The sequence below is a fragment of the Pecten maximus genome, chromosome 19 (assembly GCF_902652985.1).
Source record: "Pecten maximus chromosome 19, xPecMax1.1, whole genome shotgun sequence".
Classification (NCBI taxonomy): Eukaryota; Metazoa; Mollusca; class Bivalvia; order Pectinida; family Pectinidae; genus Pecten; species Pecten maximus.
The window spans coordinates 8,875,870-8,889,454 of NC_047033.1; the positions used below are offsets into that span (position 1 = coordinate 8,875,870).

At 34.4% G+C, this 13,585-nt stretch overlaps 1 protein-coding gene across 1 annotated transcript; it reads right to left on the bottom strand.

The window, feature by feature from the left end:
* Positions 1-1,051: 1,051 nt before the first annotated feature.
* Positions 1,052-10,881, bottom strand: LOC117317889 (acetylcholine receptor subunit delta-like). Its single transcript, XM_033872858.1, has 6 exons — positions 10,699-10,881; positions 7,433-7,584; positions 5,116-5,160; positions 4,753-4,865; positions 3,979-4,511; positions 1,052-2,504 (listed from the first exon to the last, which is right to left on the bottom strand). Exons 1-6 carry the CDS (start codon positions 10,739-10,741, stop codon positions 2,074-2,076), a joined length of 1,317 nt encoding a protein of 438 aa, XP_033728749.1. The 5' UTR covers positions 10,742-10,881; the 3' UTR covers positions 1,052-2,073.
* Positions 10,882-13,585: the final 2,704 nt, after the last annotated feature.

The following is a 13,585-nucleotide window of genomic DNA, read 5'->3' on the forward strand; positions in this document are numbered from 1 at the left end:
TTTTACTTTATATTTTACAGGTGTATCTCCATCTGTCGAATCTGTTGCCTTCCATGCCTATCTGACAGCATCAGTAACCATAGGAACACTGGCTACAGTGGTCTTTAACCACGAGACTCTGGACCAGGGCAATGGATATAACCCAAATGACGGAATTTACATTGTACCAGAACCAGGTACTTATGCCATCTCTTGGACGATTCTATGTGATCTTCACAAAGCATTCCAGACTCAACTGATCGTGAATGGAGAGATTAGGGGAACTTCATATACAGATTCCGATGAAATCAATGACTTCCATCAAACTTCACAGGTAGTTGTTTTGGCATTAAGCCAGGGTGATCACATGTTCATCCTTGTTGGAGATGTTTTCCGTGGTGGCATGGCGATAATAAAGAGTGCCAATACATTATCGCACCCAACATTTTCCGGTTGGAAAATTTTGTAATTTAACTTGCACATGACCATTTACTAATCACATAAAATGTGTTTGCCTATATTAATTATTGCGCTTTCTGATTTGTTATGGCACAGGATTGATGTTTTTTTTTGTTTTTTTTTCTCTCCGTGTTTTACATGTTAATTACATGGTAACACAGTGGTTGTAAGAAATAGTATATGTTTCATTCAGGCTAATTAAAGGGGCATTCCTTCATTTGAATAAAGTTTAGGTCGTCAAAATTAAACTTCCTAGAAAATATGTAGTTTTCCAAGTAGTAAAAGTTATATTTTTTACATTAATAAGGCAGATTTACTCCTGAAAATTCTTAATTCGACCCGAAGTATCACTAAATACCGCAAAGTCATACGGTATTTGTATACGATACAGCGTTATTTTCATTACATGAAGGCACAAACTCTCATACAATCATCGTTCGGACATAGATTTCATCAATAGAAATTATTCATGTTTCTGATTTCTGAACGAAGGAATGCCCCTTTAATAGCTAACAAGATCTAGGATCATGCCTTTCAACTTCTAAAACAATAACGATATTGAAATAAATTTGTTCGCTGTCGTATGCAAATATGGCATAATGATGAACATAACTTATTACTTTCAAATATATTTGTCATGAACAACTATGCGACAAACTGATGCTAGTTAAACGTTTTTCAAAATTTAATACCTGCAGTTGGATAATTCTTTAACGATGACAAACTAAATGTACACAATATGGTGCAATCTGCTGTTACTGTCGGAGTTTAGACTCTTAGTTTTGATCTGGAATGTTTCTGTGAGATCGGACTGTTGTTAATAGTTCTTATAGTCCTCAGCCGTCGGTAAAAAAATGAGAGTGGGACTTCCCTCTCTGTCCGTCTGTGTACGTACGTATATGTGAAACCAATGCACACCTATGTCAGCGGTCTACCGGCTTCATTACTTGGTATGGGGGTTATATCAAACTTTACAGAAATACAATGGACCATAATATCTCGGGACAAGTTGAGTTTCAAGGTCGCCGTTTAAAACATTCATAATTATCATTACTTTTTTTTCAAATTATGTAATTGCTCTGTCAAAATAATAGCATTGTAATCTCTTGTATCGTTATCATTCAATTCAGTTCTAAACAAATTGTATACGTTTCATTCAACCATAACATTTTGAAAGGAAGCTCGAATTTCTTTAATTACTGGATTACTGAGTTTTGTGCTTACTTATCATGCAATATAATCATCAAAATCCTTGTCGAACAAATCGCTATCATAAATATTTTACAATTAATGGGGTGAACGTAATAGTTTTCGACACAGAACGGATTTAGTTTCAGTAGCAGTAAGCACATAAAGTCACAAGTTGAACACGAGGATGCGACGTCAAAATGATTCCAGATTTCGTAAACAAATGATCACGTGACACAAAGCACGTGAGAAGAAAATGTCAAATTTCAAAATCTCAACCACAAGACCTGAAAGTCATACTCTTAAATGACCTTAGCTGTTGATAGGACGTTAAACAAATAAAAGCAAACCCAACCAATCCACCTCGATGCCATGTTTCTTCATTAGGAATCGATTAGGAACCTTGATACTTGGTCTTATTGCGAATCTGACAAATTATGTATGTTGTTAACCGATAGCATACACAATTCCTAGAGTCAGTGTGAAAGCCATCGTCGATACGAGAACAATGAACAAAAATAACCTTAGAAAACTCTTATCTAAATGCTGACCGATCTCTATCCATGTGTAAGTGGTACCCGATACATAATTGTTAGTGGCTAATGCACCGATGCTGCCATCCTTCGTTGGTGTTTTGTCTTTTTGCTGTTGATTAGGTGTTTCCAAAGTCTCGACGTCATTCTTTCGCTGGCCAGGTAAGCAACAACACCGAAAATCACTTTTCCTTTTCTGGAATGTGATCATCATCAGAAAGTTTAAAATGTTAAGAAGCCATTTTGGAACTTTCTTTTCCGGGTCGGTGTGGTGACATTCCAGAACCAAGATGGTTAACAACACGGATACCATACCCAAGGCCAGAATTAATACGAGGTACACAGCTGAAACAAAAAACAAACAGCAGTAATGTAAACCCTTCAAAGAAAGACAAGACGTACCAGGATGGTAATGGAACATATTTTGGAAAATACTAATAACTTTGTATCAGAAAGTGAATGTGATGCAATCAATATAACATAATTTCATGAATTTTGTATCACACAGCAATATTAATCAATGTTTTCATAATAAGATATATTTCTCGACCCCCAAAAAAGGTTGTCTAAGTAGCAAATCCTTTGATATTTTACAAGCCTATGAATCATTAATCTGGTGCAATGGAACGGAAGTAACTTGATCAATTGTTATCATGCTTAGCCATGGAGCTTGTGTTACCAGTTAAGCTACTTGTTAATTTCAGAATCTAAGGAGAACACAGTATATGCTTATACGTTTTAAAAATATCACTGGATATGCATCTTACAGCAACCTTAAAACACAATACAAGGGTCAAATAATTATTCAAAGAGCTTTTTATGATTATGCTTCTCTATAAATGCTCAAAAACTGTCGACAGATTTTTAAATCACATTTTTATTTTCAAATCTTAGTCATTTAACGTAATTAAACATCTTTGAAAGAGGAACATGTTGCTATGACTTTGAAAGCCTCTATGTTTTCGTATAATCAATATTATGATAAAATTACAAAAAAAAACAAAAAAAAACAACTAAAGTTGAATGATAGAATTTATACCTTAATGATAAATGTAGAAATCAATACCATTGTTTTTCATAATCGCAATTAAAACCAGGAAATTACCAATTGATTACAGGGAATCTCAAATGCGGTGCTTCACTCTCTATATGTAAATGACCGCGGAATAGTTCATGCCCGCATGCGCAAACTGGTTTATTTTGAAGAATGGCGGACTTGTATCAAAGCCATGCATCATAAAGCCCGACGGCGATCAGACATACTGGTTGCTGCCGCAGTGGCAAGGAAAAGGATTGGGTAAAAAAAACACTACCCCACCTACGACTTACAGATTCAACGCAAGTCTTTTGGACAAATATTAAAGATAAGTTTGACGTGAATAACCACCATGAATTGACAGTGACACTTCTCGGCATTTGATAAACGGAACCATGTTTTTTCTTTATATCACCCGGGGATGTAAGTCTGCGTACGCAGGGTTGGTTCACGTTCTATTTATAGATATGTTTACATACTTTGATTATGAATTGTTGGTGTAATTTGGTAGATTTTAAGGGAATTACATGAAAATTATTCCCCAAATAATTGTGAAGCTTAAGTTGATAAAGTTTATATATACAATCAAAAACATAGAGAGGATTTAATGTGTAAATATAACGCCGAGCCCATTCCCGCAGTCCTATTTGTTCATTTCAGCGCTATATTTCGTGCTACTTTATTGGCTTTAAATACTGGGCGTTGACAAGAAATTAAGTTACAAATAATGTTTATTACATGACCTTATAAGTCAAAAACATTTTTCGACATTATGATACTTACACAGTAAAGATGTGTTGACGGACGTAGTAGGAATGTTAGTGGATACCAGAGTTAAATATACAGCGTAGGAAAGCAGAACTGTGAGACTGTAGCCAATCCTCTCGCCCGACTCCGGCGGTAGTTTGAACGCCATGCAACTAAGAAAGGCTAGTAAAATTGTCGGAGTCAAAGTATTCAGAACATGGTACATCGGCCGTCGCTTGAGATTCATATGAAACGTCAACGAAGAAAATGATTTTCCACGTCGTTGGTTTGTTGTCGTACTGGTAGAAGATGAAGTAAACTCCCACTCTCCGTTTTCGGTGAAATAGGTAGTGTCGACAGGTGATGAATCAAAATAAAGACTGATTTCGGTTGATGTGTAACCCCACGTACTTATGGTGATATCACAAACTTGTGTATCAAACGGATAATATGTAACATCCGTCTCACAGAGTGTCTGATATATCCCAGCCGGTGTCCATGTGATGGTTCCATCAAGGAGGATACGTATTGGAATGGCAGAGTCGCTCATAACAGAAATGTCATTTACCCTAAAAGATATATCAAATCCAAAAAATGTTTGTGTGAATAATTATATGGTATTTGATATTTATCAATGTGAAGTTACTCTTCCTTAACTCTTGTAAATTAATATTTTCCCCAGGTTTGTAGTTTTATTGACTATTTGTGTTAAAACTACTCAAGACATATGTTGGTCACGTTAAACGTTTTTTCTTTAATTGTCTTTATCTGTCAAACTATTACTGCCGTTGTTCAGTTTTGAATACTTACGAATTTGACAGGATGAGAGGTGGTCGCCACACCGTGTCTTCATTTGAGTATATAACAAAAATACGGCTATAGGTCGAATGATTGCTCCACTCAAGTCGAGAATCATACCAGGACTAAAATATTCAACATTGTACCTTATAGTAAATTATAGTACATATTATATAACTGCTTCATGTAGTTTGTGAAATGCATTGCTACACGGACACAGTTTAGTTTTTTTTGTGTTTTTTTTTTATCTGGGAGAAAATGATAACCAAGCGCAATATATAGGATTCCATCATTGTGTGAATGTAATTAACAATATATTTGAAAGTATACGATGTGTTATTCGACATGTTTCAGAAACAAATAGTCAGCACTTACCAATTCGAAATAGCCAGTAGTGGTCAAAGACTGAGCTCGGACATCCTGGGAAATATAAAAAAAAATATAGCACAATCAAGATAACGCTTTGACATTAATGAAAGGTTGTATGCATTGCTTATATTAAAAGGTTATTCTGTACAAGTTAGAATTTCGTATGACGGCTATTCTGTGCAATAGAAAATGTACAGAAGTATCTTTTTATGCTCTTTTGGAGATTGGTACGCTCAATGTAGCATATAAATCAACTCACTATTTAATGTCTAAAAACTCTACATAGATCTAGCTAGACCGGGACGTTCCTGCTTTAATCATATGGTTTACGACAAATGCCTGTAAACAGATATAATTACTCCCGAACCACCTTCTTGGCCTCATCGGCTGTCAAGCGTATCGCTATTAAACCTGTACCGATAGATTCGAACAAGGGGAAGTAATTCGGGAACATCAGAATGTCTAATCGAGGTTTGGCAGTATCAGTCCTTGTACATGACGTAATTGACTGGCAACCAGTTTTTTTTTTTAAGAATTGCTAAATTCTAATACTAGATTATCTTTCCCTAGTTTGAATAAGACATATCCTATTTAACAAAATCAAAATTTTAGATAATCTAGAGACATTGGGCAAATATAGTATTTGGCTGCAAGCGATTCCCATTATTAATTGATATTTGATATACATTTTGTTCTTCATGAATTTAAATGAGCAAATGCCTTTGGCGATTTCCATCCTTGTCGCAGCAGCATGCATTGGACAAAATGTGTCTAGTTTGTATCCTAAAACCATGTCGCTTGTCTGAACTAAACAAAGGAAATATTTTGATCATATCAATACTTTGAAATATTATTAGAAATGGATATATTGAAACAAAGCCGGACTTTTTGTAACTTTTGCAGAATTGGCCATTGAAATATTCTGAACTACGATATATTTTGAGGTAAAGACGCCTATGGGTCCTCATTGTAAGATCTCATGAAGTCATATATATGTATGTATGAATAAAACCATTATAAATGTATGACAATATGTTTTTTACTTAAATTGATTTTGTTGTTAACTTTCATTGACCAGATAATTGTACAGTGATACCTTTCATGACTAAAATATTCTTGTTTGTATTCTTTGTATACTTAGTTAGGCCATATATGACCAAAGATGTTGATTTGCCATTGTGCTTGGCTTTTATCAATCAATAGATGTCAGAAAACTGCCATATTCATTTTTCCAACCTATCTAACAGATGCTTATACAGATAAAAGCTTTTTATGATGTCAAACTGTAGTTATAGGAAGCTGAATGTTAAAATTTATTTAACCGAGTACAGTGAGTTGTCTCCTTGACGTTCAGTAAGCTGCTGCGATAGCTCAGTAGGAAAGGGCACTGGAAACGTCGGGTGAAGATCCAATGTGCGTGGTTCGACGTTTTCAACCGTGTCAGATTCTGTTTCCTGTGGAGCTGAGAAACGCCGGTCTGTGGTGTCGTGGTTTTGTTCTATGGCAAGACATTCTTCCCTAACTGCACCGGATGACACGTGACTGTTCTCCTATATGTTGTTCAGTGAGGTAGTCACCAACTACTACAAGGAGACTGCATCATAATGACTCTTGTTGTTCACAAGGCGATAAACCCAACAAACAAACAAATGATTTATATAAAAATAGGTGACAAGACAAGGCTGTCCCTGTCAGTCTTGTAATTGATACACCTGCCCGTTATTCTTAATTACTGAAACTCGATGTCCAGCATCGGTTTAAAGCATGCGATGAGACTAAGCCTTTACAGTGTATTGGAATGTGTTGACCTTCAACCTACACGAGGTACTTTTCATATTACAGCATTCGTCTTTTACAGTTTGTCTGGCATGTTTACTTTAGTTTGTTTGAGTTTCTGGTTTTAAAACAATCGAAGCCCACCATCTGCTGATCCGGACGACCTTATTTTGTCAACAAGCATTTAAGATTATAACAATTTTATCAGTCATCGTCCTTTTATATGCAAAGCATTTTTAAGTAATTCTATTGACTTTTTCAATCAATATGCTGTGAATTATAACTACGACCAGGTTGTTTTAAAGGTGATTATGATAATCACATTTTTGTAACATTTTTCAAATCCTGATATATTAATTTCTGGTAGAACTAACTTGACACAACTTTATGGAATTATGTAATGTTTAATTCTCTCCCAACTGGCATAATTTAAAGATGATATACTGATGGGTTTTGCATTAAATGACAAATGAAATTTTCACTAATCAAGCGATGAAGCTAATCACCTTTTGAACAACTGGGCCCAGATAACTGTATTCGCACTTACCAGAGTGTTGAACGTAAGAATGCTGAAGGTGATGCTGACATCAACCGTTTCAGCTGGCCTTGTTTGTATCCGGTAACCATTTGTTGTAAATATAAGAGTTCGAAGATCGCTTTCCGTAGCATAGTCGAAAACTGCCTGCGAGACGGGTATTTCTGCAAGAATAATAAAGTTTTCAGATTTAACATAAAAATTATACCTCTGAAATTGTTGGGGTATTTGCTATAGGAACTGAATCATGTAAAATAAGTTCATTTTTAATCTACCGTAAAACTGTATGCACAGCTTTAAAATATCCTTGTCTGATTGACGATATGAGCACTGGATAAGTATTCTAGTATATGTAGTTTAAGTGTCATATGGTATGCTATTTGGAAACGTTAATCATAAAACAAGATCTGTCACAATATAGACCAGTCCAGACAATTCAATTTGATTGATCTGATGATTTTTTAAAGAAGAATGGGATTTTAAAAGGACTTTCAAAGTCACAATGACGTTTGTGACAACAGACTGACAAGCTTAATATTGACAAATCTTCCTATCGACTGTCAAACGCCATAAAGACATTTGTAGACGCGGACGGATTATTAAACATCATGACGGCATCTATACGAACGAATGTCATAGTTCTAGCTGTTGACCGACTCACATCTTAACGACATCTCTAACCAAAAACTGTTAAACGCCATAATGACATACATTATTTAACTACCTCAAAGTTCATATTAATTCTAAATGAGTGTCGAACTTAATAATGGTAGTGATGCCATCAAACTGAACGCTGTTGTATATAACCCGGGAATGTTAAGCTTAAATGGGTGTCTTCGGCAGTATGCTTCAGTGTGGTAGCACTATAAATGGGCAAAAGTTCAGGCCTATCACAAGGAGATTTTACACGAACATACCGCAGCCTCCCAAAACACACACACGCACTCAACACACGCATACATGTCACACGCACGGGAGGCCGTCCTTAAATGACCTTAGCTGTTGATAGGACGTTAAACAAATTAAACCAAATCCAACTTAACTATAATTAAGAACAGTCAAACGAAATAATGCCATCTACATAATGTATAACAGCGAACTTTCAAACGTCATAATACCACGGGCACTTGACGATACAATGCTAAATATAATGGCGGAATGGCGGACGACACAATGACATTCATATTCTATAGCTACAGCATTACTAAGACAAATTCGTCATAAACACATCTCGTGTTAAACTCTTAACATGCATATGTGTGGTACTATATATCAAGACAATTACTGTGCATTTCCGGCTGCTACTGCACTTGTCAACACGTGGCCTGTGCCGATACATTTGTGTACATGTATGTAGTATTTGCTGCAGACTTCCTATATTGTTGTTTTATGATTTTTAATAATAATATCATTTATGTACCACGATAGAAATTATTTAAATAGATATTAAAGTGATGAAATTGCGTGGTAATCTTCTCGACTTTCACTCACTTAGAAAATGACATCCCAATCACAGACATACACGCTTACTTGATTTCAAAACGATACGACTGTATTGCATGAAATATAATATTTTTTTTTTTTTTTAGAAATATCGTTTTTGGCATAAATAATAAATACGATTTTGTTATAATTATTATTTGAAATCAAATAGGCGTGTTTCTGTTAAGGATGCATGTTTATGTAAATGATTTTTTAAAGATATATTTATACCAACAAGTCTACCTTGAAACTCGGTTAACTCGAAGACTCGGATAACTCGAAGTTTTTTTCACGATCCCGATGACTTCGAGTTAACGAGGTTTGACTGTATATTGGTCATATTTTCGTAAATAGCACGCAACGTAAATGTACGCATTTATGTACATGGTATTTGTAATAATCATGATTTATATAGTCATGAATAACATTCATTTCATTATAGACAGCGTGCTGTGTTAGTAAGAAAAAATCTTCTATAATCCATGTATTAATTTTCTTTTAATCCTGTTATGTCCCATTTATTGACCAGGGTCAGTGTTTAAGTTGGTATGTCTTGATTGTTTAGGTGAATAGTATTTGTGTTACATGACACAATTGGATACTTTACATAACATTTGTATTGACCTGAGTGTATACACGATCAAACATGGATTTATGTCGTATGATAATGTGATTTTAGTTTTGCTGATTAAAACGAATACGCCGATATCCTATTGTATTTCTTCTATTCTTTGTATTCTATTAAAATACGTCCCTAATGTAATATTAATGATAGTGTCATTACAATAAGTAACTATGTATATATCATATATTGCCAACAGCTAATTAATTGTATGATATATCTGCGTATGGCTTTGTGACCGTCGTAGGATGGGCCATACATATATATTTCATTTCTACTTTCTATAAGCGTGGGGACCTGCATCTGTGCATCGTGCAATACACCATTTACTGTTAAACACTTTAAATTGAATTACATAGATCTACAACGAACAAGAGTGTTTTTACAGCATAGCAAGTCTAAAAGATTCTTTTCCCGTCTGTTAATATACACAAAATTTTGAACTATCTGAAAGCTGTTGGTCTGCATCGCAAGATTTTAAACGTGAGTACCAATTTATATTGTTTGATGTTTCATCTTTTGCCTATTTTAGTCATATTTTTTACTCTCCATTTTTGGGCCTAATGACCTTAACAGTGTTGATTGGCCGTTAATAATTGATAACTAAATAACTTTGGATACCGATTTGTTCGTTATACAACAGTATTTCACTTCAACAAATTTTATAGACAAAGTAATTGCTGATGAGTCCTAGAAGTGTAATGAAATTTGATTAATGTTTGGCTTTTCTCAATAGTTGTACTTTCTCAATACTATGTTAAAAATGCACTGAACAATGCCACCACCTTGTTGCCTTATCCATTGACATTGAATAAAAATCTGAATTTGTATTAGATATATTCATCGGGAATTACTAAAACTAGTAACAGTTGAAATATTTGTATGAATAATGCAATTCACTCTTATATATGGTTGCTTTAAAATTCCGATATATGATTATTAGCCTTATCAATGAGAAACGTGGCCAATATCTTATGTATATTTTTACTTATATTAAATTGATAAAATATTATGTAATGCAAATTGACAAAGAAAAACACATTATACCCGCCATAATAAGTATGATATACGAAGAAAGTATAACTTTGTTGTTCTCGAAAAAGTAGGCGAATATGAGATTTTCTTAATCATTTCTGAATTTACTAAGTTACTAATATGACAACAAAATTCCTACCTGCAGCAAGAAGTATTAGTAACAGTGTCCAATAGGTAGTCATGGTGGTACCTTATCCAAGCCAAGGCTCCTCTAACACATGTAAGACACGTAACAGCATCAGGTATGATAAAACCTCATACCTCATACGCCGACCTCTCTCTTTTTACCGAGAACACGGCAGTCACTAGTGTTAAAGTGTTAAAGGCGTCTGTGGCTAATCCTCCAGTCATTAACCTTATACAATATATTAAGGACGCGGTCTAATAGTCACCTTATCATCAATATCACCGTATCACGAAACAAGGGGAATTATACTATCACAGGAATAATTCATAACCTGTTATTATAGATTAAAACTGGATTAAGTTAAGCCTTAATGCTATATATGGGTGCATATATATATGTATATGCGTCATTGAGATTATCATAGAGAATCAAAAATATTAAAATATGGTGAAAATAGCTTCACTCTAATTTAGATGCGACCAGAGAGTTCCTTACCATGGATTGTACAAAAGACGATTATGATACATGTATAAGCATTACAAGTTGCGTCAGATACAGAGAGCCAAACAGCATCAACAACTGATTCGTTCGTCTAAAACTCGTCATTCTTATGCATGTTAAGGGTATAAATTGTATATAATTTTAAGAGTCTAAATTGTATATGCTTTTAAGGGTCTAAATTGTATATAATTTTAAGGGTCTAAATTGTATATAATTTTAAGGGTCTAAATTGTATATAATTTTAAGGGTCTAAATTGTATATAATTTTAAGGGTCTAAATTGAATTTAATTTTAAGGGTATAAATTGTATATAATTTAAGGGTCTAAATTGTAGATATGTTGGAGGAAACTCTAAATCGTTCAAATGAAATGAAAAAAAAACTCGATTTGTAGATGCAGTAGCCCATGCATAGCTCTATAAATTTCATAATCAAGCAAAATCTAAATCATATTTTTGAAATGTTACTTTAGAAGCATTTTAATTTGGTATATGCTTTTGTCAGTTGTAAATGTAATTTCAAGTGCGAGCTTATTTTGGTTCGGTTTAGTGTACCAGGTACGTATACATTCGGAAAATTAAATCATTTAAAGTGCAAGTGCAATTTGTTAAACATTTATATGTTAATTTTTGATTAACTATGATAGTATGCCGCCAACACTAAGGTTGATAGTATTATCTAGTAAACCTCCGTGGTCCTCTATCACAACAACCGCGTTCCAATACAGTGTGAATAATAATATATCCAGATTACAATTGTGTCAGAATTTCAGCGGCGCGCTTTCATCTTTGGCCCGATGCCTGACAAAGTAAGCTTCTTTGTCGGGAATAATGTCAATGCAGAACTAAGCAGTTGACGTCAAGATGAAACTTAGAAAAGTTAGCCCCATGGAGTACGAATAACAAATAAAACGTACAATTAGACCATATAATGTTAAATAAGGTTTTTTTTCACCTGTGATTACGCATCAAATACACATGTACATGGGTTGGATTGGTTTTACATTGTGTAATATCCTATCAACAGTTTATTGGGTCATTTGGACGACATCCCCCATGTGTGTGAGTTGCACGTGTGTGGTGAATGAGTGTGCGTGTTGGAAAGCTGTGTTGTGTCCATGATTGTTTTCCACACTGTGATACCAATGACATCGGTGATGAATTTTATTATTTATTAAAATGACCTTTTTTTTTTTACTGTTGAACGAAAATTATGTATTAAGAAATACTTTGATACCATACCTTATATTGTTCAATTTTCACAGAATGAACTTTACCAATATCAAATCTTTAAGGAATTTATCAAAGTACTGTTTAAAAAAGTTATATGATTTGTCCTCCATATCTATTGTAATTGTTGAATGTTGTAAATATATTCTCTCTATACACTGTATTTTTTGTAAAGAGAAGTAATAAACAAAGTTGAAAGTTGTCCTTGTTGTTACAAAACGATTATGTAAATATGTATGTATGGTGTATAGTGTAACGTATTTCTCCACTATGCTTAGATCATATGTTTCTGTTTGATTAAGATGATTCACTGTATTTTTCATTTTCTATGTCACTGTGATAGGTGTTGTGCTTTTTCTTGTGTCCGGCAGAATGGTGCGTTTTCGGTCGATGTGTGTTGGAAACGAGTGCGTTTTGATCTTGGTGTTGGAAATGAGTGCGTTTTGTCATTCGTGTGTGGTAACACTGTGTGTGGTAGCGCATATTTTTAGGGAATCCAGGTTTCTCAGGTTTGATTCAAGTTCTTTAAAGTTTACCCTGATTCAAGTTCTTTAAAGTCTGGGCCCTTGATTAAGTGGATTCACGAGCGCGAGCTCGAAAGTTTTGGAAAGTTTTGAAAATACTTACTAAAATGGAGTTCAAACAAAGTCGATGGTCCGGTTTTCCCTCCCAGGAAACCTTAATTTTCATTTCTGTTCCCGATGTGTCAGTGTCACTATATGGTTCTACAATGTATACAAGATGCATTTTTATGAAAAATTAAGTGGATTCACCTGCGTACCTGCGTACAGGCAGCTACGCGCCTGATACAATATGCAAATTGACTCAATATTAATTTGCAAACAGAAGCTATATCGTCTTTGCTACAAAATGTTTCATCATAGGCACTTGTACAGTATCTGGTAATTGACGTCAGAGTTAAAATTATATTTTATGGTTTTATAAAGTTTGAAACACCGCCGATTGTAAGTGTGTGTCATATTGTGTATAAGTAAGCTTCAAAGTTCGATAAGGTACATGAAGATAAGGCATACTATAAATAAAAGTTTTAAAACTTATCTTGAAAGCGTTGGCTACATGGAAATGAGCCGGCCTTTGATCATGGTTTTGTTATCTTCACATTAGCTTGCCCCATTTTCAATATATGTACTTCCGGTATTAGTACTTCCG

What these genes read in the sequence shown, in the direction of transcription:
- LOC117317889 (XM_033872858.1), bottom strand. Translation starts at nt 10,741, where the DNA reads ATGACTACCTATTGGACACTGTTACTAATACTTCTTGCTGCAG. An exon ending in TTCTTACGTTCAACACTCTG is followed by an intron (nt 5,161 to 7,432) that starts GTAAGTGCGAAT and finishes TATATTTCCCAG; the next exon opens with GATGTCCGAGCTCAGTCTTT. An exon ending in CTACTGGCTATTTCGAATTG is followed by an intron (nt 4,866 to 5,115) that starts GTAAGTGCTGAC and finishes TGAATATTTTAG; the next exon opens with TCCTGGTATGATTCTCGACT.